The sequence below is a fragment of the Lutra lutra genome, chromosome 3 (assembly GCF_902655055.1).
Source record: "Lutra lutra chromosome 3, mLutLut1.2, whole genome shotgun sequence".
NCBI classification, from domain to species: Eukaryota; Metazoa; Chordata; class Mammalia; order Carnivora; family Mustelidae; genus Lutra; species Lutra lutra.
Window position 1 is genome coordinate 200750407 of NC_062280.1, and position 16821 is coordinate 200767227.

At 58.0% G+C, this 16821-nt stretch overlaps 1 protein-coding gene across 1 annotated transcript in view; it reads left to right on the forward strand.

The window, feature by feature from the left end:
- TMCO3 (transmembrane and coiled-coil domains 3) overlaps positions 1-14208 on the forward strand; it is a 40125-nt gene extending 25917 nt beyond the window's left edge. Inside the window, 5 exon segments of the mRNA XM_047720485.1 lie at positions 2231-2426; positions 5956-6106; positions 10342-10421; positions 11557-11706; positions 13492-14208. Coding sequence (XP_047576441.1) covers positions 2231-2426; positions 5956-6106; positions 10342-10421; positions 11557-11706; positions 13492-13605 — 691 coding nt within the window. The 3' untranslated portion in view covers positions 13606-14208.
- Positions 14209-16821: the final 2613 nt, after the last annotated feature.

Genomic DNA, 16821 nt, shown 5'->3' on the forward strand with positions numbered 1-16821 from the left:
GGTTAAGGAAGTTCCCTTCTGAGTTTGCTGTTGGCGCTTGATTTCGTCCTTCCCGCGCCTCTCTCCACGCGATCACATGGTTTCCTCCCTCGGGCAGCTGAGCCGCGGGTTGTGTGGACTGACTTGGGAACGTCAGACCGGCCGTGAGCACCCGAGGAGGAGCCCCACCTTGGGGTTGTGGTCTGTGATCTCTCCGTGCGTTTTACACAGTTGGCTAGTATTGTGTTGAGAATCTTTACGTCTGAGTTCACGAGCGAGGTTGGTGTGTAATCTTTTCTAGTTTTGGTATTAGGGTAACACTAGCTTCATGAAACGACTGGGGACATGTTCCTTCTCTCTCTGTTTTCTGGAAAACATTGTATAAAACTGCTATTAATTCTTCCTTAGGTATTTGGTAGAATTCTCTGGTGAAACCTGTCTTGAGATTTCTTTTGGGGGATTTTTCTTAAATTACAAATTCAGTTTGCTTAGTGGTCCTGTTCAGATCATTCAGTGTGCTTAGTGGAGGCTGTTCACATCATCTGTTGCGTGTGGTTGGGCTGTGATAGCTTGGTTTCTCAAAGACTTGGTCCGTTCCGTGTCATTTGTCAAGTTTGTTTGTGTAGAATTGTTTGTAGGTTCCTTTATCATCCATTTGGTGTCTGTAGGATCTGTTTTGCTCCCCATCTTCTCTTTTTCTTGGTCAGTCTTTCTAGAGGTTTGGCAGTTTTATTAGTCTCTTCAGGTTACCACCTCTTTGTTTCACTGGTTTTCCCTCTTTGTTTTTCTGTTTTTAATTTCATTGGTTTCCACCCCCCTCCTTTTTTTACATATTTTTTTCCTTTCCTCCTTTCCTTTTGTTTTTTTTTTCCTTCACTTTGGGTTTATTTTGCTCTTATATTTTTCTAGGTTCTTGTGCTGTGAACATAGGTTATTGATTTGAAGCCTTTTTTCTTTCCTACTATACTGAGTGCTACAAATTTTCCTTGCAGCTCTGTCTTAGCTGCGTTTCTTTTATTGTGATATATTGCATTTTTTTTGTTTTGATTTTTTTTTATTTTGAATATATTGCATTTTTATCTTCATTCAGCTCAGTTATTGTAAAACATTTCCTTTGATGCTTCCTCTTCTACCTGTGGATTATTTAGAAGTCTGATGCGTAATTTCCATGTGATCATGGAGATTTTCCTGTTCTCTTTGTCTTACTGATTTCTAGTTTGATTCCACTGTGGTCATGGAACAAACAGTCTTTGTATGATTTTAACTCTCCTAAGTTTGTTGAGGTGTTTATCTTGTGGACTCAGATATGGTCTGTGGTACGTGCTCCCAAGTCACTTGAAAACAAAATGTGTATTGTGTGCAGGCCTGCCAGGACTCAGCCCCCAGGTCCATACGCTGGCCTCCCTCGTGGGGAACCCGTGAGGAGCCTTCCACTGGGAGGGCGCTCGAGCCCTGCTGGGTCTCCTTCCCCCACGTGATCTGTCCTGTGCGACTTGACGTTCGTGCCCATTGCTGCTAGTTTAAGCTTTGACTACAGCGATGAATTCTCACCTAGTAATCAGATCAGTGTTCTTCCACTGAGAACTTTGAAACCAGAATTTTAGACTAAATCGTTTCGTAAATATGATGAACTAAGTTTTCAAAAATAAATTAAGTAAAAAATACGCGTACTCCTTGTAAAAATAAACACACAGTAGTGCCTTTCCTCTGTGAGTTTTTTCACTGAGATCTAGAATACTTTCCGAGAGGTAAATAGCGTATTCTAATGGGAGCTCAGCCCCAAATCCTGTTCTCTGAGACGAAGTAACCCACAGGAAATTCGGGGTTCTGCCTTGGCCACGAGGGGCTGTTCGGTGGCAGGTCTCTGGGGTCGTGTGGCTGGACCTCGAGTGCTGAGCCTGCAGGGTGACGGTCGCCTCGGGAGGAATTTCGAGTGGGGGTTAGTTCCGGGTGAGGAGTTCTGTCCCAGTCACTGAGCCGTGAGCTGCGGTCAGGAGTCCTCATGCCCCATACACGGATTTGCTTCAAAGTTGATGGCAAAACAGTTGTGCTTGCATATTAGAGTCAAGGAATTAGTTTGAACCAAGTTGTTTAGAATTAATGTGATCGATAGGTTTTTAGTATTTGGAAATAAAAATGATTGGGGAGATTTATTTTGTGACGTCAGGGAAAAACGAGTGGAAGCCCGTTTTATTGGGTGTTAGGGGAGGGTGCTCTGGAGGTGGAGTAACCCCCCTTTCTTCTCTCCTAGCGCTGTCATGGAGACTCTGCGGATCCTGGCTTTGGTCGGTCAGAGCCTCTTCTCGCTGGCTGCCGCCTTCCTTCTGTGTCTTGTTGTAAAGACTTACCTCATTGGACCATATTATCGGAAACTGCATGTGGAAGGCAAAGGGAACAAAGAAATCCTTATCTTAGGAATCTCTGCTTTCATCTTTTTAATGTTAATGGTAATTCTCAAAATACCTGTTACTTACATACTGACTTGAAAGCTTATGATCGGTTCTTTATCTTTTTAATTTAATGTAGTTGAAATATTTGAAACACGTGGTCGTATTTTTATTTTATGCACAGTCATTACTCTCCCCCTCAGTGTTAATACAACAAGCTGAACCTGTTTGTTCCCATACTTTTCAAGATTTTATTTTTGAGAGAGAATGAGTCGGGGAGGAGCAGAGGGAGAAGCAGGTTCTCCGCTGAGCAGGGAGCCTGACGTGGGACTCGATCCCAGGACCCTGAGAGCGTGACCTGAGCAGCAGACTGAGCGTCCCGGGTGCCCCATTCATTAGGCACTTGGTGGAAAGGGCTCCTCGGGTGTGGGACCGACCGCAGGAGGTCTGCCTGGCTGCGGGAGCCGCGTGGACTGCCGGCATCACCGGCGCTACACTGTCCCAGACTTTCGGACAGCTCTGTGTCCGCACCGGACCAACCGTTTAGAGCAGGTCTGGGTCCTGTGCGGTGGCGACAGAGCCGGTCAGCAGTGCGAGTTCTTTTGGCGTAATGTGAAAATTTGAAAAAGAAAGTAGGAGGTTCACTTTAGCAGCAGCCTTCTTGTTTAAAGGACACACTCCCAGTGAGAGAACGGGGGAGAGGCGGTTAGAGCCCCGCAAACAGTCCACGGCGCTGGTGTCGCCTGCAGCCCCACAGCTGCTCTCCCCACCGGGTTCACCAGAAGCTCAGCTGGGAATGTGCGCAGCGGCTGTCTCTCAGCAGCCAGCGCCCCGGTCCTTCAGCAGGTGCCCGGTTCCACCAGCTGTGGTCCGTCTGCACCAAGAGGACCGCCCAGGTCTGAAACAGCTGGTGCGTGAATCTCCAGGGAAGTATCCCGAGCAGGAAAAGCCAGTCCTGAGGTCACGTACTCTGCAATTCCATTCACGTGACGTTTAGGATGATGGAACTTCAGAAATGGAGGGAAGCTTGCTGGTTGCCAGGCGGTGAGGAGAGGGAGGGGGAAGGATCCTTGTCACGGACCCTTGCGCGTGTCAGCACCGTGTTGTGTCCGTAGCCTGGCTGTGATCTCGTGCCCTGATTAGGAAGACGCCACCACTGGGGGGGCCGAGCAAGGGGCGTGTGCGAACTCCTTGGATGGTTTCTCACACTGCAGGTGAATCGACACTTCCCTCAAAACTAAAAGGTTAATTTTAATTTAAAGGATTTTAACAAAAAGTGATTCCTTGTGTACGATTTAATCGTCTACTAGTATTTGATAATCTTGGCAGAAGTCTAAGATTCGCTTCTGCTCGAAGCTGCTCACGTGTGTGATGTTTTTCATTTTTCTTACGTTGCTTTGTCCATTCTGGAGAATTTTTCTTGACAATGACGTCCGGCAAAGCCGAGTTGCCCGGATGACGTCCGTCTGTCATCCCAGGGCTGCACAGGTTCAGCGGGTTTCCTCCTGAGAAGCTGCTTGGGTCCCCACACGCGTCAGGTGCCGGCCGGCTTGCTCCCGAGACGGTCTTACAGCTCAGGCACCCTCGTGGCGCTGAGATAGTGTGACACAGCCCGTCCTCTGTCGTTGGCTCTTAGGCTTGGTTCCCGTTCACGGCCCCCCTTGGCGTGCTCCCGGCTGGGCGCGCGGGCGTCGGCTTGCTGGTGCTGAGGTGGGCGCCAGGCAGCCAGGGACGCGCTGTGTCCACCCCCGCGCCGCGGAGCGGTCAGGGTCTCTGCACCCTCCCCCGCACCCGTGCGGTGTTTCCTCAAGGCTTTGACTCCACGTCCCTCCTGAGCTGCGTGGACACCCTCCTTGGGGCTGGACCGTCAGAAGCCTCGGGTCGTTTCCTGTTGCATTGGCTGTTTCTCTTACTCATTTGCAGGAATTTTTAACATATTCTGGGAAATTTTTTGTCTTTGCTTCTTTTTACTAAAAATATGTATAACAAAATCAGCCATTTTAGCCCTTTTAATGGAAGCGTACAAGTCTGTGGTTTTCAGCACGTTCACAGCACCGTGCAACGGTCAGCGCTGTCTGAACATTTCTGTCATTGCTCCCCAAAACCCCCACGGCCCCCGGCTCGCCCGTCCCCCCGTGGCACAGGGACCATGCTCCTGCGCTCTACGTGCGCGGACTCGCCCCTGCGTCCCTGCTCCGAGGGGGCGCCCTGGGTTTCTGTGCTCCGCTCCCTTTATGGCCGAAATTCTGGGTCCCATATGTTTGCTTAGTATCTTCTCACCCGTGACTGTCCTTTCCGCTCTCTTCATAGCGTTTTTAATAAACGGAAGTTCTTGATTTTCCTGCGCTCCAAGTTCCAGGTTGCGGCCGGATGGCGCTCCGCGGCCCCGCCAGGTCGTGTCTTCCCCGGGTGGGAGGCCGAGTCTCCCGCAGGACGACCTGCTCTGCTGCTCGCCTGAGAGCCGCGGCCGTCGGGGGGCCGGGAGAGCGCGGGGCACGGGGCCGTGGGTGACGTCTGGTGCCGCGTGTGGCTCTCCACGCCGCGCTGGGGCGCAGGTCACCTTGTCAGAAGCCAAGAGGCGTTGAGTGCGTGGGTGTGAGCGTGCTTGTGCGAGTGAGCACAAGGGCATGAGAGCGGGCGCACGTGTGTGCGAGTGTGTGGTTGTACATGTGCTCGTGTGGAAGGACAAGTGCGTGTGAGTGTGTGAGCACAAGTCTGCAGGTCTGACTCTCCACTTGCCCCCGCCTGCTGCCCGGCTCCCCAGGCCCTCAGGGGCTCTCCAGCAGCCGCGAGGTCCCGGAGTCCGCTGGGCGTGAGCCGCCACTGCAGGGGCGCGGGTGCGGGGAGAGCCCGGGTGCCGGCCTGCGAGCCGTGGCCCGTGAGCGCACCGTGTGCGGCCGCTCCCGCCTGGGTTTCTCAGCGGGGCTCCTTGGTGTTTGGTGTGAGGGTCGTGCGTTCTGTGGTGGGGCTCGTCCCGGGCGCCGTTGCGGAGCGAGTTTCTCTCCCGCCCCTCTCTGGTGGCTGCCGGCCTCTGTGTGGCTTCACTTCCGCAGAGGAAGACACGGCAGCGGCTTTCAGGCCGTTCTGCGTCGGGATCGCCTCGCGGAGGGGCGCACCCGAAGCTTTGCCTTTAACGGCCGTGGCCAGGAGCCCTGGAGCCCGGACCTGGGCGGCGACCCGGCCGCGGACATGCGGGCGTCCCCGTCTGGGGTCCTGTGCCCTCGGGCTTCGCTGGTCACACTGCCCTAGACGTGCCCTTGGCTGGAGACGGGACGGTTTATGTGAATGTGTTTTCTTGGCGTAGTTGGGTAGTCACTGAGTCAGGATAAAGAAAATCTGTCACAAATATTTAAAATAAATTTTCAAAAATGTTGTCATTCAAAAATTTGAATGATTATTTCAAATTTTAATTTTTTTTTCCTATATGGCAGATTCAACTCACATTCACTTGCTGCGTGTGTCTCTGCTCGTCCCCACAGAGTCCCCTCAGGGGACTTCAAGATGAGCCTTTGCTGTGACGACACACCAGCCTTTGAGCGTGAACCCACTCCTGGCTATGAGTGACATGTGGCCCTTCTATTTCCCCCAGGTCACGGAGCTGCTGGACGTCTCCATGGAGCTGGGCTGCTTCCTGGCCGGCGCGCTCATCTCTTCCCAAGGCCACATGGTCACCGAGGAGGTCGTGGCTTACATTGAGCCCATCCGTGACTTCCTGGTTATCATCTTCTTCGCATCCATAGGTAACTGCCCTTGTCCCCCGGGGACAGTCACATGGTGGCTGTGAGACTTCTGCGACCTACTCACATATTTCTGTCTGTGCAGCCAGAACAGCTCCAGAGTAGTTGGGGTCTGCAGAGAGATCTTTTTTCTTTTCTTTTTTTTTTTTTTTAAGATTTTATTTATGTATTTGACACACAGAGATCGCAAGCAGGCAGAGAGGCAGGCAGAGAGAGAAGGGGAAGCAGGCTCCCTGCTGAGCTGAGAGCCCGATGCGGGGCTCGATCCCAGGACCCTGAGACCATGACCTGAGCCGAAGGCAGAGGCTTAACCCGCTGAGCCACCCAGGCGCCCCCTGCAGAGAGATCTTAATAAAAAGGGGGCATTTGCACTCGGGAACGTTAACTTGTTGATCAGCGGCCATGCTCCGGGGGTACTCAGATGCCCTCGGGGAGGACGACCCCACCTTCGACTCTGTGGGAAAGGCACAGGTGCCCAGCAAGTTAGCAGCTTAAAGTCAGCACCAAAACAGGACATTTGGGAGGGAAGATTAACTTCGATGCCAGAAAACTCAGCTGCCCTGTGGAGGTCGCTGCTCTGCCAGTGCCCCTTTGTCAGGCGTCTCTTCACCTGGGGTGACCATGCAGCGGCCACCTTCCAGCCAGGAAGCTCCTGCACCACGCCTGCACCCGCTGACGGGCTCAGGGCCGCCCCAGCGAGACCCAGAACCTCAAAGAGCGCGGGCGGCTGGTCCTGAGAGTGGGGTGCAGGGTGGGAGACTGCCTGTCACCAGGCGAGAGGAGACCCTTCGCGGCTGCTTTAGGGATGGGTGTCCGTGGTGTTCCAAGAGAACCTTCTCGCCCACACGTGCCCCTCACGCTGCCCCCTTTCCCGTCCGTCCCCGTCCTGTCCCTTGTCCTCTGTCCTTGTGTCTGGGTCTGTGTGTCTCTGTCCCTCCTGCCCCCCAGGTCCCCTCATCCTGCTCTCCCCCTTCCGACCGCTGCTTCTCCAGGCGAGGACCCATGAGGCCGACAGGTGCCGGCTCCCTCTGACAAAGTCCTGGGCCACACTCCCCCGGGGCTGCATCGCAAGGACGCCCGCGTGGCTCCTGTCCTGGCTGGGGGGCTGCGGCAGCGTGTGCTGGCTAGATGAGAAAACCTGCCGACGCGCTCCGACAGGCACGCTCGGCTCTTCCTCACGTTAGGGTTCTTGACCTGCAGAGATCGCGGGTGCCCAATGACGAGACGGCGCTGCATGTTTCTGCTTTGATCCGTCACGTTCAGCCGAGAAGTGTGTGTACCCTCCCGCCGCTCGGGGCTGAGCTTTTCTCTTTAGGGTTCTAAGCAACACAGAAGGGTTCTGTTTGGGACAATGCCTCAGTGACGTGCACACGAACCCGGTCCCTGACCCCTGCCGTGCGTCAGGCCCTGTGGGGCCATAGGACTGGAGGGCCCACGGGCCACAGTCAGTCCTGGGCAGGGCAAGTGACCCTGGGGTCCCAGAACCACAACAGGGGCACCGAGGGCCCTGACCAAGCTCTGAGCAGTGAGACCAGTGTGACCAGCAAAGGGCAGTTTGGGGTCTGGAGTGAATGAGGGCCCCCCCGGGGGGCTGAATGCCGAGGCAGCAGCCGCTCAGGGAGGGGTTTCAGGGCAGATGGCGGGACCCTCAGAGGGCAGGAGGGCCCCAGGCACGTGTGGTGGGGGCACAGTGTGGACTCAGCTCCCGTGTCCCTCTTGCTCTAGGTGTCACTGCCTCTGCTCCTCATCACGGTGCAGCTGGCACCTGACTTTGTGAGCCCCGTGTCACTGAGACCCCACCGGACCCATTCCTTTGTGCTGCCTTGTTTTAAAGACTCTTTATTTGAGAGCATGAGCAGGGGGAGAGGGAGAAGCAGGCTTCACAGTGAGCAGGGAGTCGGACACGGGGCTCGATCCCGGGACCCCGAGACCTGAGCCGAAGGCAGACGCTTCCCCAGCTGAGTCCCCCAGGCGTCTTCGTTCATGTTGTATTGATGAGTATTTGAGCCATGGCTCTGGCTGCCCAAACGCAGGCCAGCGTCCGGCCGACCGTGGAGCTGAGGGGGCCTCTTCCTGGTCTGCAGGTGGCTGTCTGCTTGCTGGGTCCTCATGTGTCCTTTCCTGGGACACAGTGTGCTCGGGGACAGACACCAAGATGGAGAGATGGACACATGGAGACAAAGGAAGGGATGCAGGGGAGGACTCCTGTGTCCCCTTCTCTTACGAGGACACTAGTCTCGCCAGCTCAGGCAGCCACCCTGTGACCTCTTGTCACCCTTAGTACCCCCGGAAGCCATCTCCGGATGCAGTCACATGGGCTTGTGGCCTCCGCATGTGAACTGGGGCAGCTTGGTCAGGGCAGCTCTAGAGGCAGAATGGAGTGGATGTGACCAGGCCCGTGTGGCCCTCTACCACCCTGCACGACCACGGTGATGAGTCCCCTGTCACTTCTCATCTTATGGATGAAGCCCGGACGTGTTTTTTGTTTTTTTTTTTTTAAGATTTTATTTGTTGAGACAGTGAGAGTAAGCATGAGAGAGGAGAAGGTCAGAGGGAGAAGCAGACTCCCCGTGGAGCAGGGAGCCTGATGCGGTGCTCGATCCCACGACCCCGGGATCATGACCCGAGCTGAAGGCAGATGCCCAACCAACTGAGCCACCCGGGTGTCCTTTTGTTTTTTTACATGTTTCTTGTTACAGACTTTTCACTGAGGATTTCATCCTCTCGGATCCCCTCCCTGGGACACAGAGAGGAATTCAGAAGTGGGCACGGCCCCTCCTCATTCTTGGAGGCGCCCTGGAGGCCGCTGTGGGCCCCAGTGGGGTGGGACGGCTCCCCCCGACATCAGCGGGCCTAGTGCGCGCTCGAGGTGAACGTGGGGCTAGTGTTGACGGACAGACCGCGTGCCGCGATCCAGTTCCCGTGCTGTGTTTGCTTGTTTGTCCTGAAGTTCACGTCTGCAGAGAGGTCGGGAGGCCCACCAGGGTCCATGCTTTGTTGGCGGTGGCCCTGGCGTGGGCGTGCAGAGCCTGTACCCCTTGTGCTGTCCCAGGAGTATGGGTGGTATCTGTTGAGAGGATGAATGAGTGAAAGGCCAGAAGCAGGAAGACTGGTGGCCGCGTGCCTCAGCACAGACTTTGTCTCTGTCTCCAAGCCTTGCGTACGTGGCGCTCTGCTCACGGCACGGAGGTCGTGAGTGAGCAGTGTCCACCGGAGTGGAGAGCCTCTGCCGTCTGGCCTGTGTGCCTGGGCCCAGCGCACACTTACCCTTGGGCTAGGGAGGCCCCTGAACCTTGAGGCAAGTCAGCAACACAAGCATTAGGGTGCCTGGTGGGAGATGGGTGGGCAGGGCCCCGCTCCCCAATCGGGGCCATGCCTGCAGGCCTGGTTGGAGATGCGGGCACAGGAGTGCTCACACTGGTCACTTCCTACTGACCACGGTGACACCGTGACGAGTTGGAGGAGCACAGGTGTAGCCAGAGCTGGTCCACACCTGTCGTGCCAGCCCGGTGTGCCCTGGGCTGTGGGGGGTGCTCAGGGAGCACCGCAGGTTGGGGAGGACCCCGAGGCAGACCCGGGAAGAGGGACTTTGCCGGGAAGGAGGTGGGGCAGGTGCTCGCCAGCCGCCCCCGTGGAGCAGCAGGGCCGTCAAGGGTGGACGCGTCTGCATTCCAGGGCGAGAAGGCTGTCTTCTTGGGTTTGTGTTTCTGAGTCAGACGGGTAGATGCAGGCTGCTGAGGGGCCGCGCGTGTTCCTGCTCCAACATGAGCTCCAGGTGCCACCCTCGGGGGTGTGGGGCCGGCCACCCAGTGAGGAGCGGCTCCCCGGCACACAGAGCCTCCCAGCAGGCACAGCCGCAGCGGGAAAACTGTTCTCGGGCGTTGTCAGGGCGGCGAGGGGCTGCGAGCGGCCAGGCCCCGGAAGTGTCTGCGCCTCGCAAGGAGTGTTTTCACAAAGGAAAGTGACTCGGCCGCTGCCTGCTGTGCCATTTGCCAAGTGCTGGGGGTGAGGTCTGCTGGAGGATAGCCCTCGGCACCCGGGCTGCTGTCCCGGTGGCCAGCCGGCTCCAGGGCCGCCAGCAGCGCGAGCCACGTGTGCGGGGCCCCGTGGGGTCACACTCACCAGGTGACTTTGTCTGGGTCAAGGAAAAAGGAAGCCTGAGCATCACGGTCTCGTGACTGGAGGATGAGGCCGGTGGTGACCTGCGAGAGTGACCGTGTCTGTCCTTTCCCTCATAGGGCTGCACGTGTTCCCCACCTTCGTGGTGTACGAGCTCACCGTCCTGATGGTCCTCACGCTGTCGGTGGTGATCGTGAAGGTATGGAGTCTCCTCGGTGCTTCGCGGCTGGCACGGCACCCGTCATTTTTTATTTATGGGGCACAGAGCCTAACTTCCTACCCGCAGGACACGGAGTCTGCAAAGCTCCAACAAGGCCGCTTACCCAGAGCCCCTCCTGCCTCCCAGCAGTCTGGCACCGGGCAGGGGAGGACCGGGGCCTTGGGGTTTGTTTTCCTTCATTTGCCTCAGAATCGGGTAGGTTTGAAATGGGGAGTCGCGAGAGCGGAGCCAGGAAAGTGACTTGTGGACGTCCCGGGAGGCCCCGGGCCTCGGACGTTCTTCCTGAGCATACATCTCACTGTTGCTGTGTTTTCAAATTATTATAAAATTTTTGCCCACTAAGTCGGTGGTTTATTGTAGGAGGATATAACTCAGGAACAGCCAGCTAGAAGAGGTGCCGTGGGCAGGGCCCTGGGGCGGGGCGGGGGCCGCCCAAGCCTGTCCAGGCACCCCCCGAATGTCCCGTTTAGCAGCCGCTGAGGATTCCCTCCCGGCTGCCGGTCCCCCATGACAGGAGACTCTCCAGTTGCCACGTTAACCTTCATTTCGGGGTCCTGGGACCTGTCCAGTGGCTGTCTGGCTCTGTAGATTATAGACGTTGACTGAAGATACCGATTTCTGTGAACTGGGGTGGGAGTCGCAGAAGGAGAGGGGGAGAATCTCACGCAGCAGACTCTGCCCAGCATGGGGCCCCACGGGGGCTTGATCTCACGACCCCACGATCAGGACCCGAGCCCAGATCAAGAGTCGGACACTGAACCGACAGCCGCCCAGGCACCCCTGACGTGAAGGAGCCCGAGTCCCAGGCGATTGCGGCACGTGCCCCACGGGTTCCGGGCTGCTCGCCTCTAGACTTTGCTCACGTGACAGAGATACGGTGCTGTCCTTAGGAAGTCAGGTGTCCTTGAGGGCTGCCCGGTGTCTACTGCTGTTGACTTCGTTTGGGGGAAACCCAGCTGTCTGCTAGTGAGCCTGAACCTTGGTGTTACTTGGCGTGGTCTCTGTCAGCCACTCTCTGTCCCTTGGGCTCTTCTGCACGTGTCCCCAGTGTGTCAGGCGAGGGCTCCCGTCTGGTTTCTGCTCGGCCGAGGCAGTGACGCAGACATCCTGGCAGTTTGCCCTGGCAGCTCTGGTCTTGTCTCTCCTCCTGCCGAAGAGCAGTCAGTACGTCAAGTGGATCGTGGCCGCGGGGCTGGCGCAGGTCAGCGAGCTCTCCTTCGTGCTGGGGAGCAGAGCGCGCAGAGCGGGCATCATTTCTCGGGAGGTGAGTCTGCTCCCACGTTCTGTGTGTGTTTGGGGAGCCCCGGCCCACACACCCGACCCTGGTGTCTGAGCACCCTGCCTGCCACTGGTGTGGGGCCGGCGCACCGCCTCTGCCCTGGTGTGGAGGGCTGACTCCGTTGTTGCCGCTGCCCCGGCCCCTTGGTATCTCTGGCGAAAAGAGAAGCACCGAGTCTGAAAGCTCCCCGCTAGCTCCTGCATGGCCGTCAGCCCAGCCAAGAGCCCCGGCCTTCCCGGGACCACGTCCGAGAACTCGGTCCGAACCTGGAGACTGCTGAAAAGGCAGACCTAGAACGCTGTTACGCGAAAGTTCCTCGTTTGTTTTGGGTTTTTCATAAAATACGTTGCAACACTTGCCTCTGTCAAAGGGTTTGGGTTGCTGTGAGAGGTGCTTCTGAAGACACCGTGTCTCCAAGTTTTAGAGAGTTGGAATGAAAACTTCAATAGAAATGATGAGAAACTCCTATGTATAAAATACTCGGAGGTTTTTCCTACGTATCAATATATTCCAAAGCTTGGGGTGTCTTTGATCAGCTCCCTCCTTCCCCCACCACAGTTTGAAGTGTGCAGGGCGCTGAGCCCCCTCGTGGTGCCTGGAAGGTGAGCCCCCCACCCCCCATTTGCCTCCTTCCCCCTTGTCTCTGGTCCGTTCATCCTGGGCCTGGCCTTCTCGCCGGCCGGCTGGGCGCACGCCCACCTGCTGCGCTGCACTTGCCTTGTCGTCCTCTCCAGTCTCGTTCATTTGCCCTTGGAAAACTGGCCGTGAGTTAGAACTTGATAAATACCGTCTGATGACCCCTGGTTGTCACTTCTAAATTTGGCAAGCAGGACGTTTGTGCTTGGCTGGGGCCTGTGGGCTGTGGCCCCCACCCCAGGGTCAGTGGGTCACAGTCTGCCGTCCACTGTGGTAAGAGTGAACGTCCTTTAGAGCAGGGCCCGTGTGAGCCCCGAGTGATCTGAGGACCGGTGACGCCGCTGTTCCGGTGGAAGCAGGGTGGACGTTGAAGGGATTCTGCCGTAGATGAATGGGTGAATGTCGGGTCATGGTGTAGGAGCAGCCAGGAGACCGCACAAGCTTCCCCTACGCACTCGCAACCATGGGGACCCGTTCACCAGGCCCATGGTTCTAGCTGAAGGACGGGCCACTCTCAGATTGGGGATTGTGGACGTCCAGGCTCACGGATGGCAGCTTCTACTCAGCAGTTCACTCAACCCTTGCAGGACCCCAGCCCCCTCCTGCACCTGACTTTAGTTTTGCACTTTCTGTGCACACCTGTGTGAGCCTGTCGGGTGGGGCCTTGAACCGGGGCGGGCGTTTGCCTGCCGCCCCCTTACAGCGAGCCTACTTCCCGTGGGCACCCTGTTGCCCCTGAGCCCCCCTTCCCCCCGCCACCAGGGCTCTGCACACCCGCGCCCTGATTTAGGCCAAAGGAGTACAGAAGCTCCTCTGGGTGCCTGGGACGCGCTGTAAGTGTTCAGACCTCCATGTTTGTCCCCTCGTCCCCGGGCGTGTCAGGGAGATGGGATGGGGCTCGGTTTTGAAGAAGCGAGGGCTGAGGAACAACATCCGCGCCCGGGCTCCGTCCGAGACCTGCCCAGAGGCCACGTGCTCACTTTGCTGGCGGCCTGAGCCCGTGGGCTCCGGTCCCCATCAGGGCGCAGGGCTCCCTGCTGCTCCGTCCACGTGTGCACGCGCCCCTGGCTCTGTGGGGTGTGTGGGGCACCTCCTAGTCCTGCGCGTGGCCGCCGACAGCCTTGCCTTTTGCAGGTGTACCTTCTCGTCCTGAGCGTGACCACTCTCAGCCTCTTGCTGGCCCCGGTGCTGTGGCGAGCCGCCATCACCAGGTGTGTGCCTCGGCCGGAGAGACGGTCGAGTCTGTGACGGGAGCGACGGGGACGCGCGGCTTCGGAAGGGAGACCCGTGTGCGGCCACCCATCCTGGGAGCCCTTCGCCTCGGGGACCGAGCACTCCGTGGAGGGGGCTCCCCGTCCGCCGGGCGGGCCGGCCTCCCGCCGTGCTTTCGGGCCGTCCAGAGTGACACGTTGCGTCGTCGGTCGCGCGCCGTGTACGTAGGACGCTGCGTTTTGCGGATCGCCTTGACAGTTTTGCCTGGAGGTGCCTTTTTTTCCTGAAATTAATGTTCATTTTCTATTGTTATTTCATCAGTTCATGATTTTTTGGTAAAAAAAAAATCAGAAAGTTTTATTTATTTACTCAACTTTTGTGTTGTAATCTGTTGGCCAATATTTGTTATCCAACGTTTCTGTGATGTGAAGTTTTAATTCTGGCGGTGAGTTTGGGAAGTTACTTTTAGTCCTCACCGTCTGTTTTCTAAAGTAACAAATATCTTTCAAATGTCTGTTTGTTTTTATTACAATAATCTTAAAACACTCACGTCAGTTTGTCTTACGTATGTCATTCTTTTAAAATACTTGTTTTGAATGCTAAGAATATGCTTGCTTTAATAAAGGTCATTTACAATCAGAGGAGTTCATTGATATTTTTTGGAATTTTTTTAGATTTTTGTATTAAACTCTTTGACAGTTTTCAAAGATCAGGGTGATTTATACCCCGCCGCATCGTTCTCTGAGAGACCACGTGAATACCGTGCTATTGGCAAAGCCAGGCTGTCACTTTGACTTTTAAAGTATGTTTCGGTTCCTGTATGGCCCATTTCCGAGAACCCGGGGCTGGGAGATCCGACCCTTACAGGACTCCCCGGGGGGCGCCGTGAGTGGAGTGTCCCGTCGGGTGGGCTTCAGCAGCCGAGCAGTTCGACCAGCGTCCTTACCGCAGAGGGGCCGCCTGGGGCCCCCGTGACGTCCACAGACGGGACCGGTGTGCTCTGTGGCAGGGAGGGAGTGGCGTCCGGTCTGCTGTGAACCGACGACAAGTGCTGCGGCCCGGTGGCCTTCATCTCTCAGAGCACCTCCCTGCCCTTCCCTCCCGCCGCTGGTGGGGACCGCAGGCAGGATGCGCGCTCTCACCTGCGCGCACCCCCGCTGCCGGGCCGGCGGGCAGGCGGCCTGTGCTCCGGTGGCCTCGAGGCGCCTCTTCTTCCATTTTGCATCCCCAGCGCCTGAGGGCAGAGCCGGGAGCTCGCAGTCGTGGTGAACGAGAGGGAACCCAAACTGACGTGCTGACCGAGTTGTCCCCAGGACACGGCGTGGATGTCGCCGAGAGAACGGTGAGCGGAGATGCCAGGAGGATGTGCCTCGGCGGGTGTCTGTCTGCAGGCGCCCTCCCTGCGGGGCTCCGGCCGCAGCGCATGGCCTCTTCACCTTCCTCTCGCCTCTCAGGGCGCATCGTCCACACCCCTGCCATGCGGCGAGGCCACAGAGCCGTCTCCGGCCCCATCCTCACGCTCCCCTCCTCATCTAGACTTGGGGAGCTCAGCTCTCTCCTCCCCGCCCCTGTGAGCCCCTGCCACTGCCGTCACCAGCGTGTCCTCTGTGCACGCTGACCGTTCGCCAGAGGACATGTGAGCGTCACACACAGCCTCTTGCTGGCCAGGGATGTCCTCATCTTGGATTTAGAACGTGGTGTCTGGTTTGAGTCTCTTCCTAGTGGATTGACATCGGAGATGCAGAGCTGAAGGCAGAAGGGAGGGTGGGGACACCACCTGCTGACAGCGAGCGCCTTGCCGGGTCCCCCACACATGTCACCTGGGTGGTCACCTGTCACACCAGAGTTGCTAACCTGACCTCCAGCTCCTCCCACCTCTGGTCCCCACGTGCATCACACGGCTTCGGACCTGCTGGCAGACTTGCGCGGCCTCTCTCCGACACAGGAGAGCGTTTGTGCGTTGCTGGCCGCGGACAAGCAGGCAGGGAAGGTGCCGAGTGGAGGCAGAGCTCGCGGCCTGGGGGGGAGATGTGCCAGGGGACGGCCAGCTGCTCGGGAGAAAGCAGGTGGGTCAGGGGTGGCCTGGAGCGGTGCAGGGCGCTGGGCTAGCCGTGCTCAGGGGCCAGAGGTCAGTGCATGAGGCCGCCTCCCCCACGGCTCCCAGGCCACAGGTGCCAGATGGGGCAGAGCAGAGGCCCCTGGGGAAAGGCCTTGTCTGTCTCCTAGCACTAATCCTGCTGTCAGAGCCCACTCGGGAAGACAGCAAGGCTTTGCGCCCCCCCCCCCCCCGCCCCCCAGCAGGGCACAGAGGGGGCAGCACACGCTTTGGACACCACATCTCCTGCGCCCAGAACAGTTGTGGTATGTCAGAGCCCGGGAGGGGGAAGGTGAGGCCCAGGCTCAGGACCAGCTGCAGGGCAGGCGTGGGGGCCTTGGTGCCCAGAACCTGCAGGGCACAGGCACGGTGGGCCTGTGCCCTGGGCAAGGCTGAGACCCCCGGGCTCAGGCAGGGGCTTCTTCCAGGTGACAGGTGAGGAGCACGCAGGTGAGGACAAAAGAGGAGAGGCCCGGGAACAAGCTCCGTGGGGCGGGCAGCTCCTCCGGTGTCCGACTCAGGCTCCTGCAGGCCCCCGCGGTCCTGGGACGCGGCCGCTGCCCGCCCTTGGCCCTCAGCGTGAGGGTGAGGATGCCCGCCGCTCTGTGGCTCCGAGTCCAGACCTCCTGTGCCTGTGGGCCTGGGCCCCAGTGCTCTCTGTCCCTCCCGCGTGGTGGCGGCCCCAGCCCCTGTGTGTGTCCTTACTGACGCTGAGCCTGGCCCACCCGCGCCTGCCGGCCGCGGCCCAGCTCCCTCCTCCCCCGCCTGCCCTGGGGCCGGTCCCTGGCTTCGTCCCTGGCAGAGGGAGGCCTCTTGCCTCCGGGGCACCTTCGCCAGCTCTGGGCCTCGAGCTCGGCTGTGGAAGGTCCAGGCCCCGCACACGAGATGCTGGAGAAGCCAGCCGGCCCTTCTGCGTTTGCTCACATCCGGAAAGAGCAAGGCATGTCTTTCCCCAGCAAGTAGCCCGGTGCCCCGCAGTCCTCCAGCCGTCCTGGCCCGGCCGGAGTGAGCAGGCCTTGGCTTTGCTGGGTTTAGGGAGGGACCACGCGAGGGAGGGATGTGCTGAGGGTCCAGCGGGCGTCGGCCAAGGACGGGCCCCGTCCGCAGCTGCTCCAGGAGCTCATGGGGGCTCGGGCTGAACCCTGACTCCCTGCCTG